Source organism: Balaenoptera musculus, chromosome 5 (assembly GCF_009873245.2).
Source record: "Balaenoptera musculus isolate JJ_BM4_2016_0621 chromosome 5, mBalMus1.pri.v3, whole genome shotgun sequence".
NCBI lineage: Eukaryota > Metazoa > Chordata > Mammalia > Artiodactyla > Balaenopteridae > Balaenoptera > Balaenoptera musculus.
The window spans coordinates 120,789,233-120,816,432 of NC_045789.1; the positions used below are offsets into that span (position 1 = coordinate 120,789,233).

The 27,200-nt window shown below is 38.4% G+C and overlaps 1 protein-coding gene across 3 annotated transcripts in view; it reads right to left on the reverse strand.

The window, feature by feature from the left end:
• Positions 1–3,067: 3,067 nt before the first annotated feature.
• The window catches only part of TRPC3 (transient receptor potential cation channel subfamily C member 3), an 87,380-nt gene continuing 63,247 nt past the window's right edge, over positions 3,068–27,200 (reverse strand). For all 3 annotated transcript variants that reach the window (XM_036851954.1, XM_036851956.1, XM_036851955.1), the window contains 2 exons: positions 6,627–6,702; positions 3,068–3,898 (listed from right to left, as the gene is read on the reverse strand). In XM_036851954.1, coding sequence (XP_036707849.1) covers positions 3,756–3,898; positions 6,627–6,702 — 219 coding nt within the window. In that variant the 3' untranslated portion in view covers positions 3,068–3,755. The remainder of the gene's footprint in view (positions 3,899–6,626; positions 6,703–27,200) is intronic.

The following is a 27,200-nucleotide window of genomic DNA, read 5'->3' on the forward strand; positions in this document are numbered from 1 at the left end:
CCACACAATTAACAATTAATGCGGCTTCAGTTTCCTTTAGACATTGGCCATATGACACTTTACCATCCCATTTACAAAAGCTGTTCTCATTTGGTTTACACTTTTGAATTGAAATATGTTGGACATGATGGGGAAAGAGAATTATCCTAAATTATACTAACTTGGCTTGTGGAATCTTATTTCCCTGACCAGGGATCAAACCCAGCCCGCAGCAGTGAAAGCAAGCGTGGAGTCCTAACCACTGGACCACCAGGAATTCCCTAACTTTAGTTTTAATAATCACAACATATTTATGTCATTTCTAAGTTTCAATGGTGCACAGAACTTTTTGAAGACACTGGATACTATTTTGCATAGTCCCTTCTTTTATTTCAGGTCTATGAATCCAAGCTTCTCAACATATTGTGAATTCCATCAAGTCAAGGGTCCTCGATAAGTTTAATACAGCAAGCACTTACAAAGTGCCAAACTTTTTAAACAATAAGCCTAAGAAGCCAGTTGAGTGTTGCCTCCTTTCCTTGATCTTCTCTGTAACAGAGGAAAAAACTAAGCATAGCAAAGAGGTCAAAAAGTAAGAGATATTGGACTTTGATAGTCCTGTAATTAATCATAAGCACCTAAATGTCTTTTGCTAGACAAGTTGCTTTTGGTCCTGTTAAAGTGTTCCCTTCTCCAAGTTGCCCCACCAACTTCTTTGAGCTTTACTTTTAAGCCCAACATGCCTGTTACAATAGTAAGTGGGTCAAGGACTTGGTTGCCCAGGGCTATCATTAACCTCAAAGAAGTATTAATTCTCACGGTAATCCTCTAAACTAATCTTCACCTCACCCTTAAGTTACCACAGTAATACCTACGTCTTAGGGTGGTTCCCTAGACGCAAAGTGTGATTTGGATGTGGTGATTTATTGAGGGAATGCTCTCAGGAGAAAGGGAAGGGGGGAAGAAGGATAAAACAGGGAAGAAGCTAAAAAAAGATTTGGTCTCAGCTGGAGTCTAGCTGCAGCCTAATCCTATCCAAAGCTCTGAAACATGAATTGCACCAAAAGAGTTGGCCCTACCTTGACACAAGGGGACAGCTTTTTGTGCGTCCACACCAGTTGGTCGTTTGTTGGTGTGAGGAGGGGAGGTCATAACGACCAGACCAGGACAGGGTTGCTTTCTTTCAGCTGAGGGCAATTCCCTGGGGAACAGGATAGCTGGGAACTGTTAAGGAGCCAACACTCAGGATCTGAGAGATGCATGCCCTGGTCCATTAAAGGGGATCTGGGTAGGGTATCCATAGTGTCAGTGGCATCCACCACACCTTGGTGTCACATCTTCCTCTTGACTACCACCCAGAAACTATAAAAAAAGGAAAAATGTGAAATATCAAAAACATACTAGTTTTACACAAGCATAGTAAATAAAGGAGACAAAAACCTATGTTGAGAGCTCTAGAGTTGTGAAAGGTATGGACTGAAAAGATGTATGTACTCACATGGCACAGATGACATGAGTTTTATCTTCACTCAAGACTCCAAGAATCCTAAACTAGCTGCTTTTTCTTTTTTTAAACAGAACAGTCACACTTTTATTTATTTATTTTTATATTTATCTTTGGCTGTGTTGGGTCTTCGTTTCTGTGCGAGGGCTTTCTCTAGTTGCGGCGAGCGGGGGCCGCTCTTCATCGTGGTGCGCGGGCCTCTTCACTATCGCGGCCTCTCTTGTTGCGGAGCACAGGCTCCAGACGCGCAGGCTCAGTAGTTGTGGCTCACGGGCCCAGCTGCTCCGTGGCATGTGGGATCTTCCCAGACCAGGGCTCGAACCCGTGTCCCCTGCATTAGCAGGCAGATTCTCAACCACTGTGCCACCAGGGAAGCCCAAACTAGCTGCTTTTAACACTTTTACATTCAACATTTTTCCAACCCCAATTAAAAATATTACTTATTATTCTGCTCCATAGCTGTAAGCAAAAATATCCACACTTGGAATCCTAGACAATACTATGTATAAGACTGAAAGTGTTGTCTATTATGGAAACTCCATATCTTTACTGTTTTAATATAAAGTATAGTAACATATAACAATGAAAAATTCAGTATTTTATTCTGTTCTGAGGTATAACATAAAATACACAAAGTTTGAAAAATGTTTAAGACAAAATACTATTATCATAGCACAAAAGTTAATGAAATATTCTACAATGGTAGCAAAAAATGTATAAAGTTCTTTTCTTAATTTAATTAAGTCCCCAAAAGTAGAAATTAAGAAATAATCTTTAAAGAGCTTTATGTAGTTCCATTTAATGTTCATTTTTGTCTTCATGTCTAGAAAGCCTTCCCGCGTGATAGTAATGACTCAAAGTATTATGTATGTAATTGGCTTTTAGAACCTATAAAACTATCTTTGAGCTATGATCATAATTTGTGTTCTGGTAAGATTTGAGAGGAACAGACTGAAGAGAATTAGGACGGTAAGCATAACTCTATGAGAGATTTAAACCTAGCTGGTTAAAAAAAATACTTCGAGGTTTTGTGGTCTGTGAAGAGAGGAGGGAACTTACCAGTCTGTATCCCCTTTCCTAGTAAAGTCATGAGGCGTTGCGGATATTACCAGTGTTCAGCTCAGTTACATAGTAAGTCATACACATACATCACAATCTATTCTGTGTAGCAAGTGTAAGTGAAATGTTTTGATAAGGAAAAGGATGTCAATCATTGTAAGCAATGATGGCAAGAGATGCCTCAAAGGAAAACGAAACACACCTGGTGATGCTTGGACATGGCTTTCCAGGTACACAGACATTGCTCCTTCCTATTCCTCCCCATAGCATACCCTCCAAAACTCAGAGTGGAGCTAACAGGCAAGATATGAAGTCAGTTGTTGATAACTTATTTAGCATTAAAGCATCAGAGGCAGAAATTAGGAGGTTATAACAAACTAACAACCCTGCATAACCCCCGACTTTAAAAAATTCACCACCCCACTGACTAAATTCACATTACTGAAAAACAACAAATGAAAATCTAAGACAGTAGGCAAACAGTATATACTTTAGAAAAATCTTTAATGTGTTGTTTGGAACAATTCTATGAAACAAATATGTAATGTAATTATATTTTCTATTAACCCATTTCATTGTGAAATTCTTCATTCAGGGCTCAAAGGTTCTAGGATTATCAGTGACGTCAAAAATTCTAAGAAAATCTGACCAAGTCATAGCTGTTTGTAAAATTTTTTCAGTTTATATTTTTCAAAAAAAAATCTCTTTAGCACTTGGACAAGGGAAGGTATGCTACATAGTGATGGCCTTTTAATTTTTATTTGTATTTTGTTGGCAGTTCAGTTCAGTCGGTTTTGACAACATTTATTGAGCACCTACTATGTACCAGGCACTGTACTAGATGCTGGAGACACAAAGATGAATAAGACATGGTCCCTGTCCCCAAGGAGCTTACAGTCTCTTAGAGGCAAACAGGTAGTGCAAAGACGTAGAGTTTATTCTAAAATGGACAAAAATATCAATAACGTAGTAATATTGGGCCTTTAAATACAATGGCACGTCATTGTTTGTAATGTCAAGGCAGACAATTAAAATGAAGACCATTTGCATATGATAAAACAGTAAAATCATTAAGACCTAACTTTTAAAGATTCACATGATAAAGGTAGTTAAAACTAAAAATTTACATCATAGTTTTTCAAGTATTTCATACTTAGAAATATTATTGCCCACATTTGTGCTATAGTCAAAGCCATAATTCCAGGTTACTGAGTCATTCACATCTCAGCACGCTGGGATTCAGTTTCTCACTGAGTTTATGAATTAGAATGGCTAATTCCTCAGTCGCTTGGCTCTTGTCCTCCAAAAGTTCATAGCGAAGGCTGGAGATATCTTGCTTGATTTCTTTTAATTCACCTACGGTATTTGTATTAAAAAACATATAATTGGTAATTTGCCCTTCGTATTTATAAAAAAACAAGAGTGAAATTTATACATGAATGCATTTGTCTCATAACATCTCCAACATAGCTACTTTAGGTGTTTTCCTTTAGAATGTTTAAGAAATGTCTGCCTTTAAAAATGTACTGACTTTGGAAAAAAAACCATAAAAAGTAGTTCAGCTATGTTTTAAAAGTAAAACTCAGCTAAAGTATTGTCCTGTGGCTCAGCCAATTTTTAACACAGGGTGATTTCTCTGTTAACTGGTCTATAATCAGAGTATCTCCTTTCTATCTTCAGGGAGTTTGTCTGGTTCCCTGAGCCATAAGGGTTGACACCTATATGGATTATCTCCCATTGCTAGGCTGGAAGGGAATCCTAGCAAAATGAAACATTTCTAAAAATGAATCAATCTATATAACAGGCAAATACTCACATGTAAGAAGTAAATTGAGGTCAAGTTTGAAGTAAGGGAAAGGAAGGAAAAAGAGTAGGGGTATTTCTTAGGGAAGGCAATGGCAATGAACATAGAGCTAAGGAACAAACAAATTAGTTTCTGTGGCACAGGGGACGATGTATAAGGAAACAACAAGCAATGGTGAAATTAAGGAGTTTAGATATGATACCACTGGCAATGTTTACATACATAGAAGTCTCCATAGGAAACTTCTGGCTATTAAAACACAACTATTCCCATAATTTAGCTTGGTAATACTCTGAGCATGTGTAGATTGCAATTAATAACTGGATTCTCTTGCAAATAATTGTAATGTAGATAAGCCATTGACCTTGAAAGGTAAACCTTGGGTCATGAATTTATCTTGAATCCAAGAAATGATTCTTTAAATCATTGGCACTTTAATAGCTTTCTATAATAGAATCATATGTAAAACATATTTTTCATGATATTTCCTGGTATCTTTATGATGCTTTAAAGTATAATCTATGTTCTTTTATTATATAAACGTCAGAACCTTTTATTTTAAAGAATTCTAACTCTTCCTCAAGAATACACACAAAACATTTGATTCTTTTTGTGGCAAAAAAAAAAAGGTGGGGGGGGGGCTTTTCCTTTCGCATTTGGCAACATAGAGGAAATAAACTGATCAAATTCGAAATCGCAAGGCCAGTCTTTTGTGGAAGAAATGGATTCTCACAGCATTTAATATCATATTTGGACCATAATCCCAGTGGGCCCCCTTTCACCTCCCTACTACTACATTCTTCTTCCTTGTTTTTGAGTTATGGGAAGCCTACACACTAAGTGTTGTACTTAGTCTGCCAATACAGGAAACACAAATTACTCATCCTCTTTGGAATTCAGCTTCTTCATTTATTCAGTGAACAGGTTAAATTATATGATATACTTTCTTAGTGAGAACTTTGTTCAAAACTCCAAAGTTTCCTTAATTCATTTTCCTCTTTTGTATAAAAGGACTTGGAAGATGACTCCTTGTTTTTGATGCTGTCATGGTGGCCCATTGCCCCCTTCACTTAGTTATGAGGTTATGGTACAACAAATAAGGGAGGTTATGGTACAACAAATAAGGTTTCTGCTTTCTAAACTAAAACTCAGTTCCAATCCTGTCTCTCTGAGACTGTTTCTAGGTCATCATGATTGGATGTTTGCTGGTTTCCAATCACACATTCTTAGATTTCTACAAACACATACCATTGTATTGACTCAGATTTGTAAGAGATTCCTTGCATTAATCAAGTAATGGCTTCAAAGCTCATCAACAGTTTAGTTTAGCCTTTTCTTATCAGCGTAGCTATATCTAGTAGCATCTCACTGGTGCTGAAAGCTATAGTTTCTATTTTTAGGGCAACTTATTTCTCCCTGGTTGATTTCTTTCCATCTCTGGACCTGTACTTTGGCTTATACCCCAGCCTTTGATGAAAAAGTCTTATAGTCCAGACAGACGTGCTGCCTAGGATATGCCTGGAAAACAGGTGCCAAGAAGAAAAGTGAAAGGCAAAAGAGAAACACCAGATGAGAAAAATGGGTTAGAGATTTCTTTCTGGACAACAAAGTAAAGATTTTTCTGAAGAAATGTGGATTCTGTTTGAGCCAACGTTATTTTACCTGCATCACCGGAAAAATGTTAACACTCAATGTGAACTCCCTGAAACGGAAGTGAAACTACAGACTACTTATGTAATAGGGATTAGAAACTCCCAGAAAGATGGCAGACTTTACATTCTAAGAAATCAGGGCATTCTGTAGTGATAAACTGTCTCTGATTGACAATTTAAATAACTGTTTCTTTAAAAAGACAGAGTTTTAGAAATGTAGCATAAGATTCTCCTGTCAATCTTGGAGGAACCCAAACAGTTACCTGAGATTGGATTTTTTTGTTTTCCTTTTTCACACGTTTTAATTTATTATTAAAATGTTTCGTACTGAAATCAGTAATGCCCCCGTCTTTCCTACTGGGATTAAGTGGCTTAGTCTTGTTTTGATATAGTATGATGAGTCAAAGTACAAGGCAACTCCAAAATCAACTTAAATTTGTTTTCTTTTTGTTTTCTTTTTTGAAAGCAGGGTAAGAAGGAATTGCACTAACAATAGTTATTTCTGGTTGACTTTTACTTTCATTTTTTACTCTCCCATATTGGATTTTTAAAGTATCCTTCAATATGAAGTTTTCCAAGTTCATTAAATTAGTTGTAAAAGGATGTTTCTCAAGTTGAAGGTGCTTACCTTCATTAACTTCATCATTTTCTTTGTCTACTTGTGCTTTCAAAACATACCGCTTTATAAGTCTTTTCATTATCTGCTGTTGGGCCAAAAAAAAAAAAATTGTATCACCAATGATACACATAAGTAATCTGGATCCTATTTCCCAAAGAGCCTTACATACCTGTAAAGCAAAGAACTCAGGGGAGAGAAGTTGTATGTAACTATTTACAGAAGACTCACCCAGATTTCAGAACATAATCCCTTTTCACCTTGTACTGAGTTTTACTGCATGATCCACAAACATTGCCCTGACCCAGCCTTCACCCCCACTGCCACCCCACTCCGGGGATGCAAGAAGCTTCAAAAGAAGTTAAGCTGAAAGACTTCAATTCATGGCTTCTCTTTCAAATAATGATTTCTCTTTAAGGCACATTGACACTAAATTATCATCTATAGATACTACCTTATTTCTCACTGTTTAAAAAATATACAAATATATGCTCAATATGGAGAATTTGGAAAATACAGAGAACTAAACAATAAACGAAAATCATCAATTATCCCACCGTCCAAAGATAATCATTGTTGTTATTTTAGTGTATGTCTTTCCAATATCTTTAAATTTTGTATATATACTAATTACTATATGTATTACATTTTATGTTGTCTAAATACCATATATTCTGTTACATTATATGTTTTCCTCTCATAGCAATATATATTGTGAATATATTTCAAATGAAATAAATGCTCTTACAAGATAATTGTTTATCCATATGGAAAAAATTAAATTGGAGCCCTACTTCATACCATGCACAAAAAAAGGAACTCCACATGCATCTTAAATATGAAAGACAAAGCTTTTAAATCCTTTAAAAGAAAGTATAGGAGAATATATTTATAAATTCAGTGTACAACTGGATGTTTTTTAAACAAGATAAAAAATTCTAATTATAGTATTTCTACTATAATTATAATTCTATTATAATTTCTACTTTTCAGATTTATAAACTCAACTTCATTACAATTAAAACTTCATTAAAACTTCTGTTTATAAAGATACCATAAAGAAAGTAAAAAGGCAAGCCACACACTGGGAGAAAATATCGATGATACTTACAACTGGTAAAGAATTTGGATCCAAGATATATGAAGAACTTTAATATGAAAAACTCAAAGAATCCAATAGAAAAATTGGCAAAAGACAAACAGGCACTTCACTGAAATGGAATTGTGAATGGCCAACATGCATATAAAACAATCTCAAAATCTTTTCTTGGGGAAATACAAATTACAATTAAAAGGAGATACATGGGGGTGGGGAGGGGAATTGGATGAAGGCAGTCAAATGGTACAAACTTCATTATAAGATAAATAAGTACTAGGGATGTAATGTACAACATGATAAATACAATTAACACTGTTTTATGTTATATATGAAAGTTGGTAAGAGAGTAAATCCAAAGCGTTCGCATCACAAGAAAAAAATTTTTTTTCCATTTGTTTAATTTTGTATCTATATGAGATGACTCATAGGTTCACTGAACTTATTATGATAATCATTTCATGATGTATGTAAGTCAAATCATTATGCTGTACTCCTTAAACTTATACAGTGCTGTATGTTAATTATATCTCAATAAAACTGGAAAAAAGGAAAAAAGTGATACAATTTTATATCTAAAAAGGGAAAAATTAATAAATCTTATAATGCCAAGTGTTGGAAAGGATATGGATCAATGGGACTTTTGTACTTCACTGGCATGAGTACAAGTACAGTAGACCACTTGGAAAAACAAGTTGGCATTATCTTTTTGTAATTGAAGTACAGCTGATTTACAATATTATATTAGTTTCGGGTGTACAACACAGTGATTCAATATTTTTATAGAGTACACTCCATTTAAAGTTATTATAAAACAATGGCTATCTTTCCCTGTGCTGTACAATATATCCTTGTAGCTTATTTTATTCATAGTAGTTTGTACCTCTTAATCCCCTATCAATTTGGCATTATCTTTTAAAGTTGAACACTTGCATATCCTTTCACTCAGAAAGGCCACTCCTTGGTATAGGCCCTAGAGAAACTTAGCACATGTGGACCAAGAGACAGACATAGACACGGTTTATAGCAATCTTGTCTGAGACAGCAAAAAACCTGGAAACAATCCAAACAAATACCAACAGAAGAATAGACAAATCATGGTATGTTACACAATGTAATGTCATTCTGTTCACTAATGAAATTAATTAATGCAATTAATGAACCATGGCCACACACAACAGTATGGATGAATCTTAGAAGCGTAAGTGTTGAATGACAAATTCAAGTTGCAGACTTCACAAAGTATGAAACTATCCTTATAAAGTCACTAAGTAAAAGTAAATCCACATAATGCATTTTTAGGACTATCTATATTTGTGATAAACCTGTATTTGAAAAGAAAGCCAAAGCCAGAGGATGAGAAACCCAAACTTCCAGATAGCGACTACCCCTTAGGTGGAGGCAAGGGTGTGGCCTAGGGAGGAGCACACATGCAGAGGCGGTGGACAGATAACGTTACCCCTCTCACGGAAGTGGTGGCTTCCTAGGTATGCATGTAATTATACTTCATAATTGACGTGCTGCACATATTCTTGTGCATATATCAAACATTAAAAAGACAGTAAAGAAAAAAAAAGTTCTAACTGAAATGCAGATATAGTGAGGGTGGAAAATGTACCTCAGTTTTAAGAAAGTATGAATTATGAACCAAAGTGACCCACTAGATGCCAAGGTCAAGTAGAAAGGAGAAATCTAGGATAATTCAAAATGTCTGCCTCAGAGAATAATGACAGATTGAGAGGGAGCCCATGCTATCAAAAAGGAAAAGCCCATTTTATCAGTCATAGTAAAATATGTATAAAACTTGTTGAGTTGTGTGGAATCTGGACCCCAGGACAGACCTTAGGCAGGACTCATTCATTCATTCACCAATATTTTTAGTGAGCGCCAGCTCTGTGCCAGGTACCATACTAGGCACTGGAGATGCAACAGTGAACACAATCCCTGCTCCAACGAAACCTCACTGGAACCATTCACTGTGACGGGTGGGATATAATTAAGTTTAGGGGACAATGCAGGCATATTCCTATAGAAAGAAAAAACAACGAAGTGCTTATCAGTTAAAAGCAGCTTGAAAGGCAGTAATACAAATCAGTGGGAAAGAAAAGACTGCTCAACAAATAGGGCCTAGACAATGGACTATCCTTACAGAGAAAGTTAAAATTAGACCTTCCTCACACCATATATTAAAGACAAGAGCCAAAGGGATGAAAAGTCTAAATGTGAAAAGCAAAAACTTTGAAAGGAATATGGTAATGTCTCTTGAGAAAGCTAACAGAAAGGATAGGCCATCAGGAAAATGTTGATAAATCTGACCATATTAGGACAATCTAAAACTGTCATACAAGGAAGAATATCAGTAACATGCAATCTTATGTCAGATGGGATTTTTCCTGTTGTCCTGGAATTGTTGATAAACCCAAGACTGATGAAAAAGGATGCTAAGTACCAGGTCAGCCACCATGGTCTAAGACCACGTTGCCCCCTGCAGCTGGAGCCAGCACCTCCCCTCAGGGCTTACTGAGACTCACTGGACCAGTACTGAACTTACCAACTACTTTCTCCTCACCTCACATAAGGAAAGAGAGTGACACATGGGAGGGATCATGGGCTTTGCGGGGAGAGAGGTTATTCTCTCCCTTCCCTGCGTGGAAGGGAGAAGGTGCACCCCGCCTCCTAGAAGCGAAGGGAAGAAGGAAGTCCAAGGCAATGTAAAGTTTAGGGTTGCCTGTAGGAAAGGGAGCCTGGCATCCTGCTCCCAATTAGATGTCTGTTCTAGCAGGCTTGCTGGCCTGATCCTGGTAATTTAGTCAAAAAGGAAAAAGAACTGTGATAAGAGAGGAACAGCCATTGGGTCAACCTGTACTCTCAATATTTGACAAACAGAGACAAATTTCCACTATGTTGGGTAGAATACACATCAGTGGGAAACGATAATCTTTTCAAGAAATGGGGCTTGGACAATGGGCTATCCTCATGGGAAAGGTGAAAATTAGATCCACACCTCAAGTGAGAGTCAGATCTCTGCATCAGGGAGCTGTGCGTCGCCATGCCCCCGCCCAGTTAGACAGGCAGCACTTTGGTGACGGCCACAAGCAGGACGTCAGAATTTGATCAGTGTTACAGCACTAGTGATGAACAACAAGGAAAAGACTGCAACCTGCAGTTAACTCAAGGGAAAAGATGTTTACCTTTCAGCTTCTTCCCCTTCCCTCTCCACATAGCACAGGATGAACACCTAGAAGAGTTAACAGGGGGAGGTGTGGACAAAGCAGACCACAGTCTTCAGCCACTGGAGTCACCTTCAGAGGTTTAACTTGTGCTAGGAGTGAGGAGGAGAAGAGCGCTAGACTGATTTGGAGAGTTTGTCTGTTTGTTTCTTTCTCTCTTTCTCTAATATTTATTTATTTATTTATTTTTGGCCATGCAGCATGGCCTGCAGGATCTTAGTTCCCCCACCAGGAATTGAATCCGGGCCCTCAGCAGTGAAAGCACCGAGTTTTAACCACTGGACCGCCAGGGAGTTCTCAAATTTCAAAATAAACATAACTATCTCTTTAATTACAAACGTGACACTTTCTAATAACACAAAGTCACTGGAAAGTTATGGAGTCTTGACAAGGTGTTGTAAAGGGTTCCTCCATTCAGTGGAAAAGAAGAGTTCAAAATAAGACACTTAGCGGGAAATTATTGAAAACAAAGTCACTTTTATACATTCACAGGCTGCAGCTCCTTAGTGGACCATTACATGAAGTTAAAAAAAAGACAAACCAAAGAGAGAGAGAGGCTGCTTGCAAAACATACTGACCAAGAATCAGTATCCAGGACATGATAGAATTTTGACAAGTCACTAAGGTAAAGACAAACAGCCAAGTAGAATTAGGAAAAAGAATTTAAATTCACAAGAAAGGAAAACTGAATGACCAACAAACGTATGAAAAGATGTTCAATCTCATTGGTAATCAGAGAAGAGTACATTTGAAAAATTAATACCAATTCACACATACACGTTTGGCAAACATTTTTTCTTTTGAAAAAAATTCAAACCCACAGAAAAGTTTAAAGTAAAATAAAGTGACTTCAGACTTTTCACCTTGATTCACCAATGTTAGAAATTTGCCACATTTGCTTTATCTTGCTCCCTGTGTCTATTATTATTATATTGCTAAAGCATTTGAAAATAATTTTCAGACATCATGTCATTTTATCCCTAAATATTTCCATGAGTATCTTCTAAGAATGTTCTCTTATATAACTACGCTACAATGATCAAACTTTAGAAAAATTAACATGGATCAAACTGTCTAATACATAGTCTATATTCTGTCTCATTTTCCCAGTCAAGGATCACATGTTGCTTTTAGATGTCATGTATCTTCAGTCTCCTTTAATCTGGAACAGCTCCTTGGCCTTTCCTTGTCTTTCATGATGCTGACGTTTTTGAAGTATAAAGGGAAGTTGTTTTGTAGTTGGCAAAATTTAAAAATTCTGATAATACCAAGTTCTTGTGAGAACACTGGGAAACTCTTATACCCTGTTACTGGAAATAGAAATTGATATAACCACTCCCAGGTATACAACCCGGAAAAACACTTACAAGTGTGCAAAAGGAGACATTTACTAGAATGTTCAATACAGCATTATTTATAATAGGCAAAAATGGAAAATAAGCTAAATTTTCATCAACAGAGGAATAAACAAAAATTGTGTATTCATACAATGGGATATTATAGAGCAATTAGAATGAAAAACAAGATATATATATATCAATATAGATAATTCTCAGAAATATAAAGATAAGTGAAAAAACCAGAATATGTAATGTTATTTATATATATTTCAAAACCACATAAAACTAGTATCAATACATAATGGTATGAATATACTTATGTAAATAATAAATAAAGTATACATGGGAAGAACACACAAGAACTTCAAGATAGTGAAGATCGCTGGGGAGGGATGAAAGCTAATGTAATAGAGTAGGGGTATTTTAGTTGTATCAAAATTTCCTTACAAAAGAGATCCAAAGAGAATGTGGCAAAATATTTATTAAAGTAAGATGGTAGTGACATAGATGTCTAACAGGACATTTTGTGATACCTTTCTGTGTTTGAAATAGTCCATAATCAAAATTTAACTATAATAAAATAAAAACAATTAAAATACTCTTACAAATAGGTTTTTAATGCTGCCTAGCAAATCGATGTGCCTCGCTAGCCTGGGCATTCATTCCATCTTCAGTAGCCAATAGTCCTTCAGTCATGATAAACAAATATTTTCCACTTTTACAAACAAAGCTGTAAAAACTTCATCTTGTAAAGAAACTGAGAATAACTCAGGGCTTATAAGGGTCTTATTTAGTACCATTCGGAAGTGTATTATTTAGAAATACTATCTCTACAAAAAAATGAAACTTCTAAAAATTTAAGTGAGGCAGAATGCATTTGGTGTAAAAAATCTATGAATTTGAATGCAGGCCTTTATTTACTAGCTGAGTGAATTAAAGGTGCTTAAACTCTTTAAGCTTCCATTTCCCCATTTATAAAATGGGGGTAACAAAGCTCAACTAATAAGTTGTACAGATTAAATAACCAAATGCATGTAAAAAGCATAGTTCCTGCTTGGAAAAGGACAGCTCTTGTTGGTATTATTTATAAAGTTTGAAGACTAAGATACTGCTGCCCACATTCCCTAGTATAATACTCTAAAACATTTCTGTAACATTATTCAAAACCACACTTAGAAAGTCTATGAAAACTTACATTTACTGCCAGAAGCGACAATAACAGGAAAATAAAATATTTTAAACATTCATATAGTGTTCAAGTTCCCTAGAAATATCCTGAACAAAACTATTCAGATTAAATTCCCTCATTGAAGGGAAAAGAAGAAGGCATATTCATCTCCATTTCATCTTTAACCCGCAGGGAAAATTATAGTTATGGGCTTAAATTTTTCCCTTCAAAATTTGATGTGTTTTAAGCTTTCCATGTATCCCATAAAAATGTTCATCTTAATATTTACAACTTAAAAATACTTTTCTACCACTGCACTAAGTTGGAGTCTCTCTAAAAGGCAAGAAGACACCTGCTATTGGACTGAAATCAGTTTCCCCACATATGACACTACCTGGTAATAGTCTATCCCTTAGTTCATGTTGGAAAGATAACTGATGTGAATTCCAAAATGATTTGCAGCTCAAAGAAGGTGAAAAGTTTAGCCATTTTCATTCTATTAGGTAGCTTGTCTGGTGAACCCAAGGCAGTATTGTATAGCAGTTGAGAAAGTGGGCTACAAGGACAAACAGCTTGGATTTGAGTGTGTTTTGAGTTATTTACAAGCAATCAAATCTTGGTGACAATCTGTGTAGTGGAAATGTTAGCATCTATCTTGTAAAAGATAATACAAGTTAATTACATAGAAGGTGTTCAATTAATGTAACTCTTATTCCTTATTATCATTTATGTTTCTTTTATAAAGAAAATTTTGATTAACCCATCTTAATAATGCTGGTACTGTAGGCAAAGATCATGAAACTTGTGAGTAATAAGTAAAAATATCATTTAAAATATTATCTTACCTAAATTTATGATGGATTCTTTAATCAAAGCCAGTACCACAAATTAGATCGATCAATAACAGAATCATCTTCTTTCCCTCTTGGTCAAATTGCTAACTAATGCAACAGAAGTCTATAAATTAACTTCCACATTCCACAGACCTCCAGGAATTATCCATATTTCTCGATATGAGCATGTGAGTCACTGTTTAAGGAAGACACTGTAATTTTATTGAGTGGACTATGGATTTCCTCTGTCCACAGTGTGGAAAGCTTGGTCCTAGTTACCTCAAGCATTATCTCTTGCAAACAAATCCAAGTTCATTTCTCAGCCCTCCATTAAGACTGGGAGAAGGAATGAGATTTGGATGGTTGCATATGTGTGTATGCCCTGCCTTTCCAAAAAGCATCAAAGCTTTTTTCACTTGCTTATTTTTTACTGATTCAAATTCAACTAACAACTGTTAAGTAATGTATCAGATACTTTTACATTTATTTCCTCATTTACTCCTACAGAGAAGCCAAATTTGACTGACATCGGTAGATTGTATAATCTGAATTTTAGCAACCTATAAAGTGTGACTATAAGGTAATAAGATTGATTTGGACAAACACAAAGAACTTGGAAGTAGACAGCAGAATTGTAGGGAGGGAAGGGTCCTTGGAAATCATGTGTTTTTCATTTTTTCATACCACTCATTGTGACATACATACCCTGACAGATCACCATTGCACAGCCTCTGAATAAACATCTGTGATTCAGACCCTGCTACTTTTTCCAGACAGTTGGTTTGGTCTATTTTTGGACAATTGTAGCTGTTAAAAAATTCCTTTGTATTGAGCCAAAATCTGCTTCACTGTACTTTCTAACTACTGGTCCATGTTTTGTTCTTTGGAGAAACAAAGAATAGATTTCCTTCTTCTACTTGATCAGCTTTCAAATATTTTCCTCCTCTGGGTTTCCCTGGGTTCCCATACCATTTTATTTATATCTCACTTATACCACATAGCCATATCCCAAGGTTGTATGAATGTTCACCTACTTTTTTCTTTCCTTCCCTTCCTCTCTACCTCCGTGCTGTCCTTCCACTCCAGTGGAGAGATCCTTGAAGCCATGGACTGTATATTTGTAGTCTTACAACCTAAGACCATGCATAACAGAGGATATTCTGAATGTGCCCTGAAGCTTAAGGTGAATTCCTCATATTACTATGTACTTCCAGTAAAATCAAGCCTACATGAATTAGATCAGAGACCGTCATGTGGGCCGAAGACAGTCTAACACTATCTGAGCCAGAGGTGTTCCCAAGACAAAGAAGGTTGTTAAAGCAGAGCTGCCACAGAAGAGAGCAGAGAGATAAGAACCTAGAGCCCAGCTTTTGTGGAGGCTTACAATATATTCTCATTTCTCAAGGTCATATTAGCATATCTATGTACTTTTAACTTGAATTAACACAGGTATTCATGAGCAGAATTCAGTCATAGTTATCCCTCCAAGTCTTTATGTTCTCCAGAAAAATCATCCCCAGTTTTTCAAAAAATTCTTTATATACATAAAAATTACCTCTGCATGCTCTTAATAATTAATGTTAATATAAATAATACTGCCATTGATCAAGGCATCTAAAAATTTTTCCTTTGTTGCCCTGTGAGACACATCTGAATCTCTGTCTTTGAAGTAATTGTCATGGAGAGGAAACATTCATTTGAATGTAAAACATGTAAGATGATGACCTGATTGGTGATGGCCACATATTTTTTTGAAGGTGGATGTAACTTTTTTTTTTTTTACCGAGCCCTGTGGCACGTGGGATCCTAGTTCCCCAACCAGGGATCAAACCTGTGTCCCCTGCAGTGGAAGCGCAGAGTCTTAACCACTGGACCGCCAGGGAAGTCCCAGGATGTGACTATTTTTGAAAAAATGTGAAGTCAGATGGCACTGTCTTGTTAATAAGGTGAATGATTAGCTGAGTTCAGGACTGAGAAAGTAACAAAGCACTTTTGTGTGTCTTATAAACTAATTATAGAAGTAACTCTTTAGAGATATTCCAAAAATATTCTGATCTGTGATATAAACCATTAGAATTAGTGTATTCCAAAGGTCACCCCTTTGAAGGAAAAATCCTCATTTAGCAGATTAAGATTAGGAATTTCTTTAAGGTAAACCACATACTCACACTACATGAAACAAAAATCCATAACAAATAAACCAATTGTTATCACTCATGGAGTTCATAACAGGTAGATTTTTATTTAAATATAATCAAGACATTTATATGAAGTTTGGTGTGTATATAGCTGATTGAGACTTTTTCCCTCAGTTTCTCTTTTTCTGCTATCACTTTTGGGGAGCTACAGAAGACTATGCCACAGGCACAGGGAATTCTTCTCTTTAGAACATATGAAATATACAGGATTCTGGAGTCTCTAGGCATTTAGCAAGGACCATCTCATGCAGAGGCATAGCCATTTTCAATTTGACAATAAACTCAGAAGTTTCTCCACTTCTTCTAAATCACTCAAAAGCAATAAGGAGAATAGGAAACAGAAACACTAACTCCTTCATTAATGAGACAGAGGAATCCATATTCTTTTTTAGATAGGTTATATGTAAGGTCAAATGGGGATATGGAGAAATGCCAAGAGCAGACATTCATGGCTGAGAATGTCACTTGACCTTTTGATACAAAGGCTACAGAAGCTTAGAATTATAGGGCTGAAGGAGAAATTATAAAGAAAAGCCATAATTGCTAGAAGTACTTTGTGAGTGAGGTGAAGAGGGAGAGTCTGCCTTGTGAACGATCCTGCAGTGCTACTTTTGACAAGAGATAATAAAGAATACGTTGAACTCACATACACAGTGCTGTGCCTAAAGGCAAATTCCTGCTAGCCTGGGACGGGGCCCTGGAATTCTCTGACCCCACTCCAACCTCCTGAAAGCAGCTGGTCCGAGAAGAACTTACTTCATTCAAAACTGAGTAATAGTAAGGAATCTACAAAACATCTATACTAAGACAGTCCAAGAAAAAAAGGAAAAAAACAAATAGCAAATAAAGAACACTCACTAGAAAAATACTAAAGAAAAGATGAAAACACATAATGCCATTATTGAAACATAATCTTTTAAAAATAGGGACCAATCATGTCTTCAAAATAAGAGCACACGGAAAATACGGTAAGTCAAAGTAGGAAATGATATATAAGTTGGAAAATCTCAAGAAGAGGAGGAAGAAAAAAGTTAAATCATCACAGAAATGAAAGATATATTTGAAGCAGCACATATGAAGATAGACAGGAATAAAAGACAGGATGGGAAAAAAAAGGAGCCAAAGAGAGAAATGGATGAAAAATTCAAAAGGCATAGAGAAAAAAAAGATTCAGCAGGCATCTAATTGGTATCCCTGAAGATGAGACCTCAAATAATGGAACAGAAAGAATATTTCAAGGTATAATTCAAGGAAATTATTCAGAAATAAAAGAAGACTTGAATGTACAATTTGAAAGGACGTACTCCATGCCAGGAAAAATTCATGTAGATCCACCTACAGAACAGTCAATTGCAAGTTATTGGATTCAAAAGGTAAACAAAGAAAATTTGGGCATTCAAATCAAAATCTCAGGTCAACTATAAGAGAAAAACAATCAGGCTGGCCTCAAACTTTTCCATATCAACATTCCATTCTAGGAGCAGTGGAGCAATGTTTACAAATACATCAAGAAAATAAAGTCATATCTAAGAATTTTACAGCTAGTCAATATGAATATATAGAAAATAGGAAACAGTTTAGGACATGAAGTAACTCAGAGAACGTAGTTCCCATGAGCTCTTTTTGAAGAAACTGGAGGAAGACAAACTTTACCTGACAAAGAGATTAATGGAAAATTAAGGCAAAAAGACTGGTGGTGAGTACTGACTGTGTAACTGTGGGACTAAAACTAAAACAAATGTGAATTATAATCTTACAAGGTAGTGAAGGGGATCAGAAAATATCACCCCCAAATATATCACTTTGACATAGGATTACTTTGAGCTGAAGGCAATTAAGAAGCAGAAGACACAGAAGGAGCTCACTGCCTTCCTCCAAACTGCCCAAGAACAGGACATAAATTTCCCTGTGTGAAGATCTTCCCCCTCCCCTCTCCCATACCAAGAGGAAGAGAAACAAGCATCATCACTAGAAACAGAAAGTTGGCTCAGAGATGGGTCTACACAAACACAAACCTTACTACAGTAACCCTAGTCTTCCATTAATTTCCCCACATATATACTTACCTTCCCACAATTTACCACCCCTGGGAGCCCAAAGACATCCTCTTTCCTTTGTCTTGTCACTTCTCCACAAATTCATTGCCCTTTTTAGGATGATATATAAGCCTCAATTTCTAACTACCCCTTTGAGTTACTCATCACCAAATTCTCCTATGTGTTTGCACGTTGCATGCATAAATAAACTCTGCTTTTTTTTTTTTTTTCTTCCTGTTAATCTACCTTTTGTTAGTTTAATTCACAGGCCCCAGCTACAAAACCTAATGGGTAGAGGAAAGGTTTTTTTGTTCCACCTCTACAATTCTAATGATTTAACTAGCAAAAGCTGGGAGGAGGAGGGCAAAAATGGTGAAAGATAAAATAAATATACTGATTTTTTCATATTTTAGAGCTGGAGGGTCAAAAGATAAAACTTGAAATTTATAAATCAAATAACAGATATAAGTATGTGTAAAGCACCAAGACAAATAATATAATCCACTTTGGCAGAGACTGCCAATTCTCTTCCCTGGTTTTTTAGCTCAGCACATGGCCACTAGGAATTAAGACTTATTTCCCAGCCTCCATTGCAGATATGTTGTTTGTGTAACTTTACAGAAGTTCCTTACAGGAAGGAGGCATCTTTCTTCCCTATCACTGTCTGACTATATTTTGGAATGCAGAAATAATAGCCGGAGCTCCAGCAGCTTTCTTGGACTGTGAGATCATGTTAGAATGAAAGTCAATCATGACCGAGTAATATGATAGAAACAGCCTGGGCCCTTGACAGTGGTAGGTACCATACCAGCCCTGGAATGACCACCTCCAGAATTCTTGAAGAGAAGAGAGAAACACATTTCTGTGTTCTTTCAGCTATTAGTGGTTGGTATTTGGTGGTTCTGTGTGATTTGCACCTCTTAATCCTAATTAATATGAACACTCTGAGGACTACTTTAAAATGATACTGGGTACACGAATGAAGATCTGAACAAATGGAAAGGTGTGTCATATTCTTGAAAAGGAAGACACAACATTATAAAGATGTCAATTCTTCTTAAGTTAACACAACCCCTAAAATACCAACAGAATATTTTGCAAATTATACAAGCTGACTCTAAAGTTTAAGTAGAAAAATAAACAAGAAAGAAAAACCAGGAAAATTATGCAAAATAATTTGAGTAAGAGTCTCTTCAAGTAAGAGTCTTGAAGTAAGGACATATGTATGTGTTTCTGTGTATTTTGTTTGATTTTGTTTTAAACTATAGTAATTAAAACAATGTGGTTCTATAGCATATTGAAAGCCCAGAAATAAATCTAAGTAGATATGGGAATTTAGTAAATGATAAAAGTGATATTTCAAATCAATAGAAAAGACAGATTATTCGACACACCCAGTTGTGTAATCATCTGGAAAAAAAATAAATTGGATCCCCACCCACACATTGCATCAAACTATATTCTATACAGATCAAATATTATCATGTAAAAATGAAACCATTAGCGTACCAAGGAAAATATGGGTAAAAAATTTCTTAAATATCCTCATATGGGAGAGGAGCTTTTGAAATAGGACACAAAATCTGAAGCCATAAACAATCTGTAAAGTTGACTACACACAATTCTAAAAGGTTGGGAAAAAATACCCACAAATATTAAAAAGACACACAACAAACTGGGGGAAGAATTCTCAACTCCTACCACAGGTAAAGGGCCGATTTTCTTAAAATAATTCTTAATTCTTAAAAGAATTCTTCCTAATTTATAACAAAGAGCCCATCAAGAAAAGCAAATAAATATTGGGTCTTAAGCATATAGAAAACTAAGCCTAAAGAGATGGTCAAATTCATTCATTACAAAGAATGCAAAGTAAAATGTGACACTGTGGTATCATTTTCACCTATCAATTTGGACAAGATAAAAACCTTTGGTAACATACTATTGGTAAATTAAGGAGGAAATGGGCACTCTTGTACGTTTATTGTTAAGAATATAAACTGGGCTCAGACGCGGCCGAAGCCCCCGATGGTGCACTCGGGACCAGAGAAGGCGAGTGCCCAGCGCCCCACATGACTCAGACCCCACGCCCGGCCCTCAGGCGACTGCACCTGACTGGGAAGCCCCTGACAGGAGGCCACCGCTCAGGCGTCTCTGGGACCTGAGGAAAGGAGCCCCCAACAGGATGCCCAGCCTTCAGGTGACTCTGTGACAGGACGGCTGCCCGAGGAGTGAACTTCCATTTTGGAGAGGGGCCCACATGTGAGGGAGTAGCAGATGGTCTCTATCAGCTAAGGGCTTTAGCTCAACAACCAAAAGGAAGCAAATTCCAACAACAACCATGTGCCTGCTAGAGGACCTGGAGCCTTAAATGAGTCTCCAGCCCTGACCAGCAGCTCCCATGCAGCCTCCTGTGTGAGGCCCTGAGCAGAGGACCCAGCTCACCTGCACAGGTACCCAAAGAAATGGTATCCAGGCAAAATGAGGCAGGAGCAAAAGAGTTGAACATGCATGAAAAGGAAAGTGAATCCTAGTCCATTCAGTCTAGTATGAAACGGGAAAATTATTACAATCATTTGAAGACCCAAGAGAATGATAAAAGGCACACTATCAATAGAGAATTGTTTACTCATGAGAAACTGCTACCGTGTAGGGGAAGGATAATAAACCTGAATTGGTTGTCTAGGAGCACTCAAGTGCTTCCACCCAACCTTGGACACAGTTAAAGACAGCTTCTTTGTGGCTGGCAGAGAAAACCAAGCAGCTTTGCCAGCAAGAGGATTCTAAGGGAGGAGGAGAAGGAAAGTAGCAGGAAGGAAAGCAGACATCAAGAGGGTCTTGGTGCTCTGGCCTGGTGTCAGGCCTGAGCCTCTGAGGTGGAAGAGCCGAGTTCAGGACATAGGACCACCAGAGACCTCCCGGCCCCATGTAAGATCAACTGGCAAGAGCTCTCCCAGAGACCTCCGTCTCAACACTAAGACCCAGCTCCACTGAACGGCCAGCAAACTCCAGTGCTGGATGCTCCATGCCAAACAACTAGCAGGACAGGAACACAACCCCACCCATTAGCAGAGAGGCTGCCTAAATTCATACTAAGTTCACAGACACCCCAAAAACACACCACCAGACGTGGATCTGCCCACCAGAAAGACAAGATCCAGCTCCACCCACCAGAACACAGGCACTAGTCCCCTCCACCAGGAAGCCTACACAAGCCACTGAACCAACCTTAGCCACTGGGGGCAGACACCAAAAACAATGGGAACTATGAACCTGCAGCCTGCGAAAAGGAGACTCCAAACACAGTAAGTTAAGCAAAATGGGAAGACAGAGAAATATGCAGCAGATGAAGGAGCAAGGTAAAAACCCACCAGACCAAACAAATGAAGAGGAAATAGGCAGTCCACCTGAAAAAGAATTCAGAGTAATGATAGTAAAGATGGCCCAAAATCTTGGAAATAGAATGGAGAAAATACAAGAAACGTTTAACAAGGACCTACAAGAACTAAAGAGCAAACAAACAATGATGAACAACACAATAAATGAAATTAAGAATTCTCTAGAAGGAATCAATAGCAGAATAACTGAGGCAGAAGAACGGATAAGTGACCTGGAAGATAAAATAGTGGAAATAACTACCGCAGAGCAGAATAAAGAAAAAAGAATGAAAAGAATGGAGGACAGTCTCAGAGACCTCTGGGACAACATTAAACGTACCAACACCTGAATTATAGGGGTCCCAGAAGAAGAGAAAAAGAAAGGGTCTGAGAAAATAATTGAAGAGATTATAGTTGAAAACTTCCCTAACATGGGAAAGGAAATAGTCAATCAAGTCCAGGAAGCACAGAGAGTCCCATATAGGATAAATCCAAGGAGAAACACGCCAAGACACATATTAATCAAACCATCAGAAATTAAATACAAAGAAAAATATTAAAAGCAGCAAGGGAAAAGTGACAAATAATGTACAAGGGAATCCCCATAAGGTTAACAGCTGATCTTTCAGCAGAAACTCTGCAAGCCAGAAGGGAGTGGCAGGACACATTTAAAGTGATGAAAGGGAAAAACCTACAACCAAGATTACTCTACCCAGCAAGGATCTCATTCAGATTTGATGGGGAAATTAAAACCTTTACAGACAAGCAAAAGTTAAGAGAAACCAGCACCACCAAACCAGCTTTACAACAAAGGCTAAAGGAATTTCTCTAGGCAGGAAACACAAGAGAAGGAAAAGACCTACAAAAACAAACCCGAAACAATTAAGAAAATGGTAATAGGAACATACATGTCGATAATTACCTTAAACGTATATGGGTTAAATGCTCCCACCAAAAGACATAGACTGGCTGAATGGATACAAAAACAAGACCCGTATATATGCTGTCTATAAGAGACCCACTTCAGACCAAGGGACACATACAGACTGAAAGTGAGGGGATGGAAAAAGATATTCCATGCAAATGGAAATCAAAAGAAAGCTGGAGTAGCAATTCTCATATCAGACAAAATAGACTTTAAAATAAAGACTATTATAAGAGACAAAGATGGACACTACATAATGATCAAGGGATCAATCCAAGAAGAAGATATAACAATTGTAAATATTTATGCACCCAACATAGGAGCACCTCAATACATAAGGCAAATGCTAACAGCCATAAAAGGGGAAATTGACAGTAACACAATAATATCAGGGGACTTTAACACCCCAGTTTCACCAATGGACAGATCATCCAAAATGAAAATAAATAAGGAAACACAAGCTTTAAATGACACATTAAACAAGATGGACTTAATTGATATTTATAGGACATTCCATCCCAAAACAACAGAATACACATTCTTCTCAAGTGCTCATGGAACATTCTCCAGGATAGATCATACCTTGGGTCGAAAATCAGGCCTTGATAAATTTAAGAAAATTGACATTGTAACAAGTATCTTTTCCGACCACAACGCTATGACACTAGATATCAATCACAGGAAAAAAAATTGTAAAAAATACAAACACATGGAGGTTAAACAATACACTACTAAATAACCAAGAGATCACTGAAGAAATCAAAGAGGAAATCAAAAAATACCTAGAAACAAATGACAATGAAAACACAATGACCCAAAACCTATGGGATGCAGCAAAAGGAGTTCTGAGAGGGAAGTTTATAGCAATACAATCCTACCTCAAGAAACAAGAAACATCTCAAATAAACAACCTAACCTTACACCTAAAGCAATTAGAGAAAGAAGAACAAAAAAACCCCCAAAGTTAGCAGAAGGAAAGAAATCATGAAGATCAGATCAGAAATAAATAAAAAAGAAATGAAGGAAACAATAGCAAAGATGAATAAAACTAAAAGCTGGTTCTTTGAGAAGATAAAATTGATAAACCACTATCCAGACTCATTAATAAAAAAGGGGAGAAGACTCAAATCAACAGAATTAGAAATGAAAAAGAAAAAGTAACAGCTGACCCTGCAGAATTACAAAGAATCATAAGGGATTACTACAAGCAACTATATGCCAATAAAATGGACAACCTGGAAGAAATGGACACATTCTTAGAAAAGCACAACCTTCCAAGACTGAACTAGGAAGAAATAGAAAATATAAACAGACCAATCACAAGCATTAAAATTGAAACTGTGATTAAAAATCTTCCAACAAACAAAAGCCCAGGACCAGATGGCTTCACAGGCGAATTCTATCAAACATTTAGAGAAGAGCTAACACCTATCCTTCTCAAACTCTTCCAAAATATAGCAGAGGGAGGAACACTCCCAAACTCATTCTACGAGGCCACCATCATCCTGATACCAAAACCAGACAAAGATGTCACAAAAAAAGAAAACTACAGACCAATATCACTGATGAACACAGATGCAAAAATCCTCAACAAAATACTAGAAAACAGAATTCAACAGCACATTAAAAGGATCATAGAGGGGAGAGAAGATGGCGGAAGAGTAAGACGCGGAGATCACCTTCCTTCCCACAGATACAGTAGAAATACATCTACACGTGGAACTGCTCCAACAGAACACCCACTGAACGCTGGCAGAAAACGTCAGACCTCCCAAAAGGCAAGAAACTCCCCCCGTACTTGGGTAGGGCAAAAGAAAAAAGAAATAACAGAGACAAAAGAATAGGGACGGCACCTGCACCAGTGGGAGGGAGCTGTGAAGGAGGAAAGATTTCCATGCACTAGGAAGCCCCTTCGCGGGCAGAGACTGCGGGTGGTGGAGGGGGGAAGCTTCGGAGCCACGGAGGAGAGTGCAGCCACAGGGGTGCGGAGGGCAAAGCAGAGAGATTCCCGCACGGAGGATCAGTGCCAACCAGCACTCACCAGCCCAAGAGGCTTGTCTGCTCAGCCGCTGGGGCGGGCGGGGCTGGGAGCTGAGGCTCGGGCTTCGGTCAGATCGCAGGGAGAGGACTGGGGTTGGCGGCGTGAACACAGCCTGAAGGGGTTAGTGCACCACAGCTAGCCAGGAGGGAGTCCGGGAAAAAGTCTGCAGCTGCCGAAGAGGCAAGAGACTTTTTCTTCCCTCTTTGTTTCCTGGTGCGCGAGGAGAGGGGATTCAGAGCGCCGCCTAAACGAACTTCAGAGACGGGCGCGAGCCGCGGCTATCAACGCGGACCCCACAGCAACAGGGGCGCAGAGGAAAAAACGGAGAGATTCCCGCACAGAGGCTCGGCGCCGAGCAGCACTCAGCAGCCCGAGAGGCTTGTCTGCTCCCCCGCCGGGGCGGGCGGGGCTGGGAGCTGAGGCTCGGCTTCGGTCGGATCGCAGGGAGAGGACTGGGGTTGGCGGCGTGAACACAGCCTAAAGGGGTTAGCGCACCACAGCTAGCCAGGAGGGAGCCCGGGGAAAAAGTCTGCAGCTGCCGAAGAGGCAAGAGACTTTTTCTTGCCTCTTTGTTTCGCAGCGCACAAGGAGAGGGCATTCAGAGCGCGGCCTAAACGAGCTCCAGAGACGGGCGTGAGCCGCGGTGATCAGCGCGGACCCCAGAGACGGGCGTGAGACGCTGGGGCTGCTGCTGCCGCCTCCAAAAATCCTGTGTGCAAGCACAGGTCACTCTCCACACTGCCCCTCCCAGGAGCCTGTGCAGCCCGCCACTGCCAGGGTCCCGTGATCCAGGGACAACTTCCCCGGGAGAACGCACTGTGCGCCTCAGGCTGCTGCAATGTCACGCCGGCCTCTGACGCCGCAGACGCACCCCGCCTCCTCTGTACCCATCCCTCCCCGCGGCCTGAGTGAGCCAGAGCCCCCGAAGCAGCTGCTCCTTTAACCCCGTCCTGTCTGGGCGGGGAACAGACGCCCTCAGGCGACCTACACGCAGAGGCGGGTCCAAATCCAAAGCTGAACCCCAGGAGCTGTGCGAACAGAGAAGAGAAGGGGAAATCTCCCCCAGCAGCCTCAGAAGCAGCGGATTAAAACTCCACAAACAACTTGATGTGATGCACCTGTTGAATACCTGAATAGACAACGAATCATCCCAAATTCAGGAGGTGGACTTTGGGAGCAGGATATATTAATTTTTCCCCTTTTCCTTTTTTGGTGAGTGTATATGTATGTGCTTCTGGGTGAGATTTTGTCTGTATAGCTTTGCTTTATAATAGCTTTATTTTACTTCACTATATTATAGCCTCTTTCTTTCTTTCTTTCTAGTTTTTCTCCCTTTTACTCTGAGCCGTGTGGACGAAAGGCTCTTGGTGCTCCAGCCAGGCATCAGGGCCGTACCTCTGAGGTGGGAGAGCCAACTTCAGGACACTGGTCCACAAGAGACCTCCCAGCTCCACGTAATACCAAACGGCAAAAATCTCTCAGAGATCTCCATCTCAACATCAAGACCCAGCATCACTCAATGACCAGCAAGCTACAGTGCTGAACACCCTATGCCAAACAACTAGCAAGACAGGAACACAGCCCCATCCATTAGCAGAGAGGCTGCCTAAAATCATAATAAGGCCACAGACACCCCAAAATACACCACCAGACGTGGACGTGCCCACCAGAAAGACAAGATCCAGCCTCATCCACCAGAACTCAGGCACTAGCTCCCTCCACCAGGAAGCCTACACAACCCACTGAACCAACCTTAGCCACTGGGGACAGATACCAAAAACAACGGGAACTATGAACCTGCAGCCTGTGAAAAGGAGACCCCAAACACAGTAAGATAAGCAAAATGAGACGACAGAAAAACACACAGCAGATGAAGGAGCAGGGTCAAAACACACCAGACTTAACAAATGAAGACGAAATAGGTAGTCTACCTGAAAAAGAATTCAGAATAATGATAGTAAGGATGATCCAAAATCTGGGAAATAGAATGGACAAAATGCAAGAAACATTTAACAAGGACGTAGAAGAACTAAAGAGGAACCAAGCAACAATGAAAAACACAATAAATGAAATTAAAAATACTCTAGATGGGATCAATAGCAGAATAACTGAGGCAGAAGAAAGGATAAGTGACCTGGAAGATAAAATGGTGGAAATAACTACTGCAGAGCAGGATAAAGAAAAAAGAATGAAAAGAACTGAGGACAGTCTCAGAGACCTCTGGGACAGCATTAAATGCACCAACATTCGAATTATAGGGGTCCCAGAAGAAGAAGAGAAAAAGAAAGGGACTGAGAAAATATTTGAAGAGATTATAGTTGAAAACTTCCCTAATATGGGAAAGG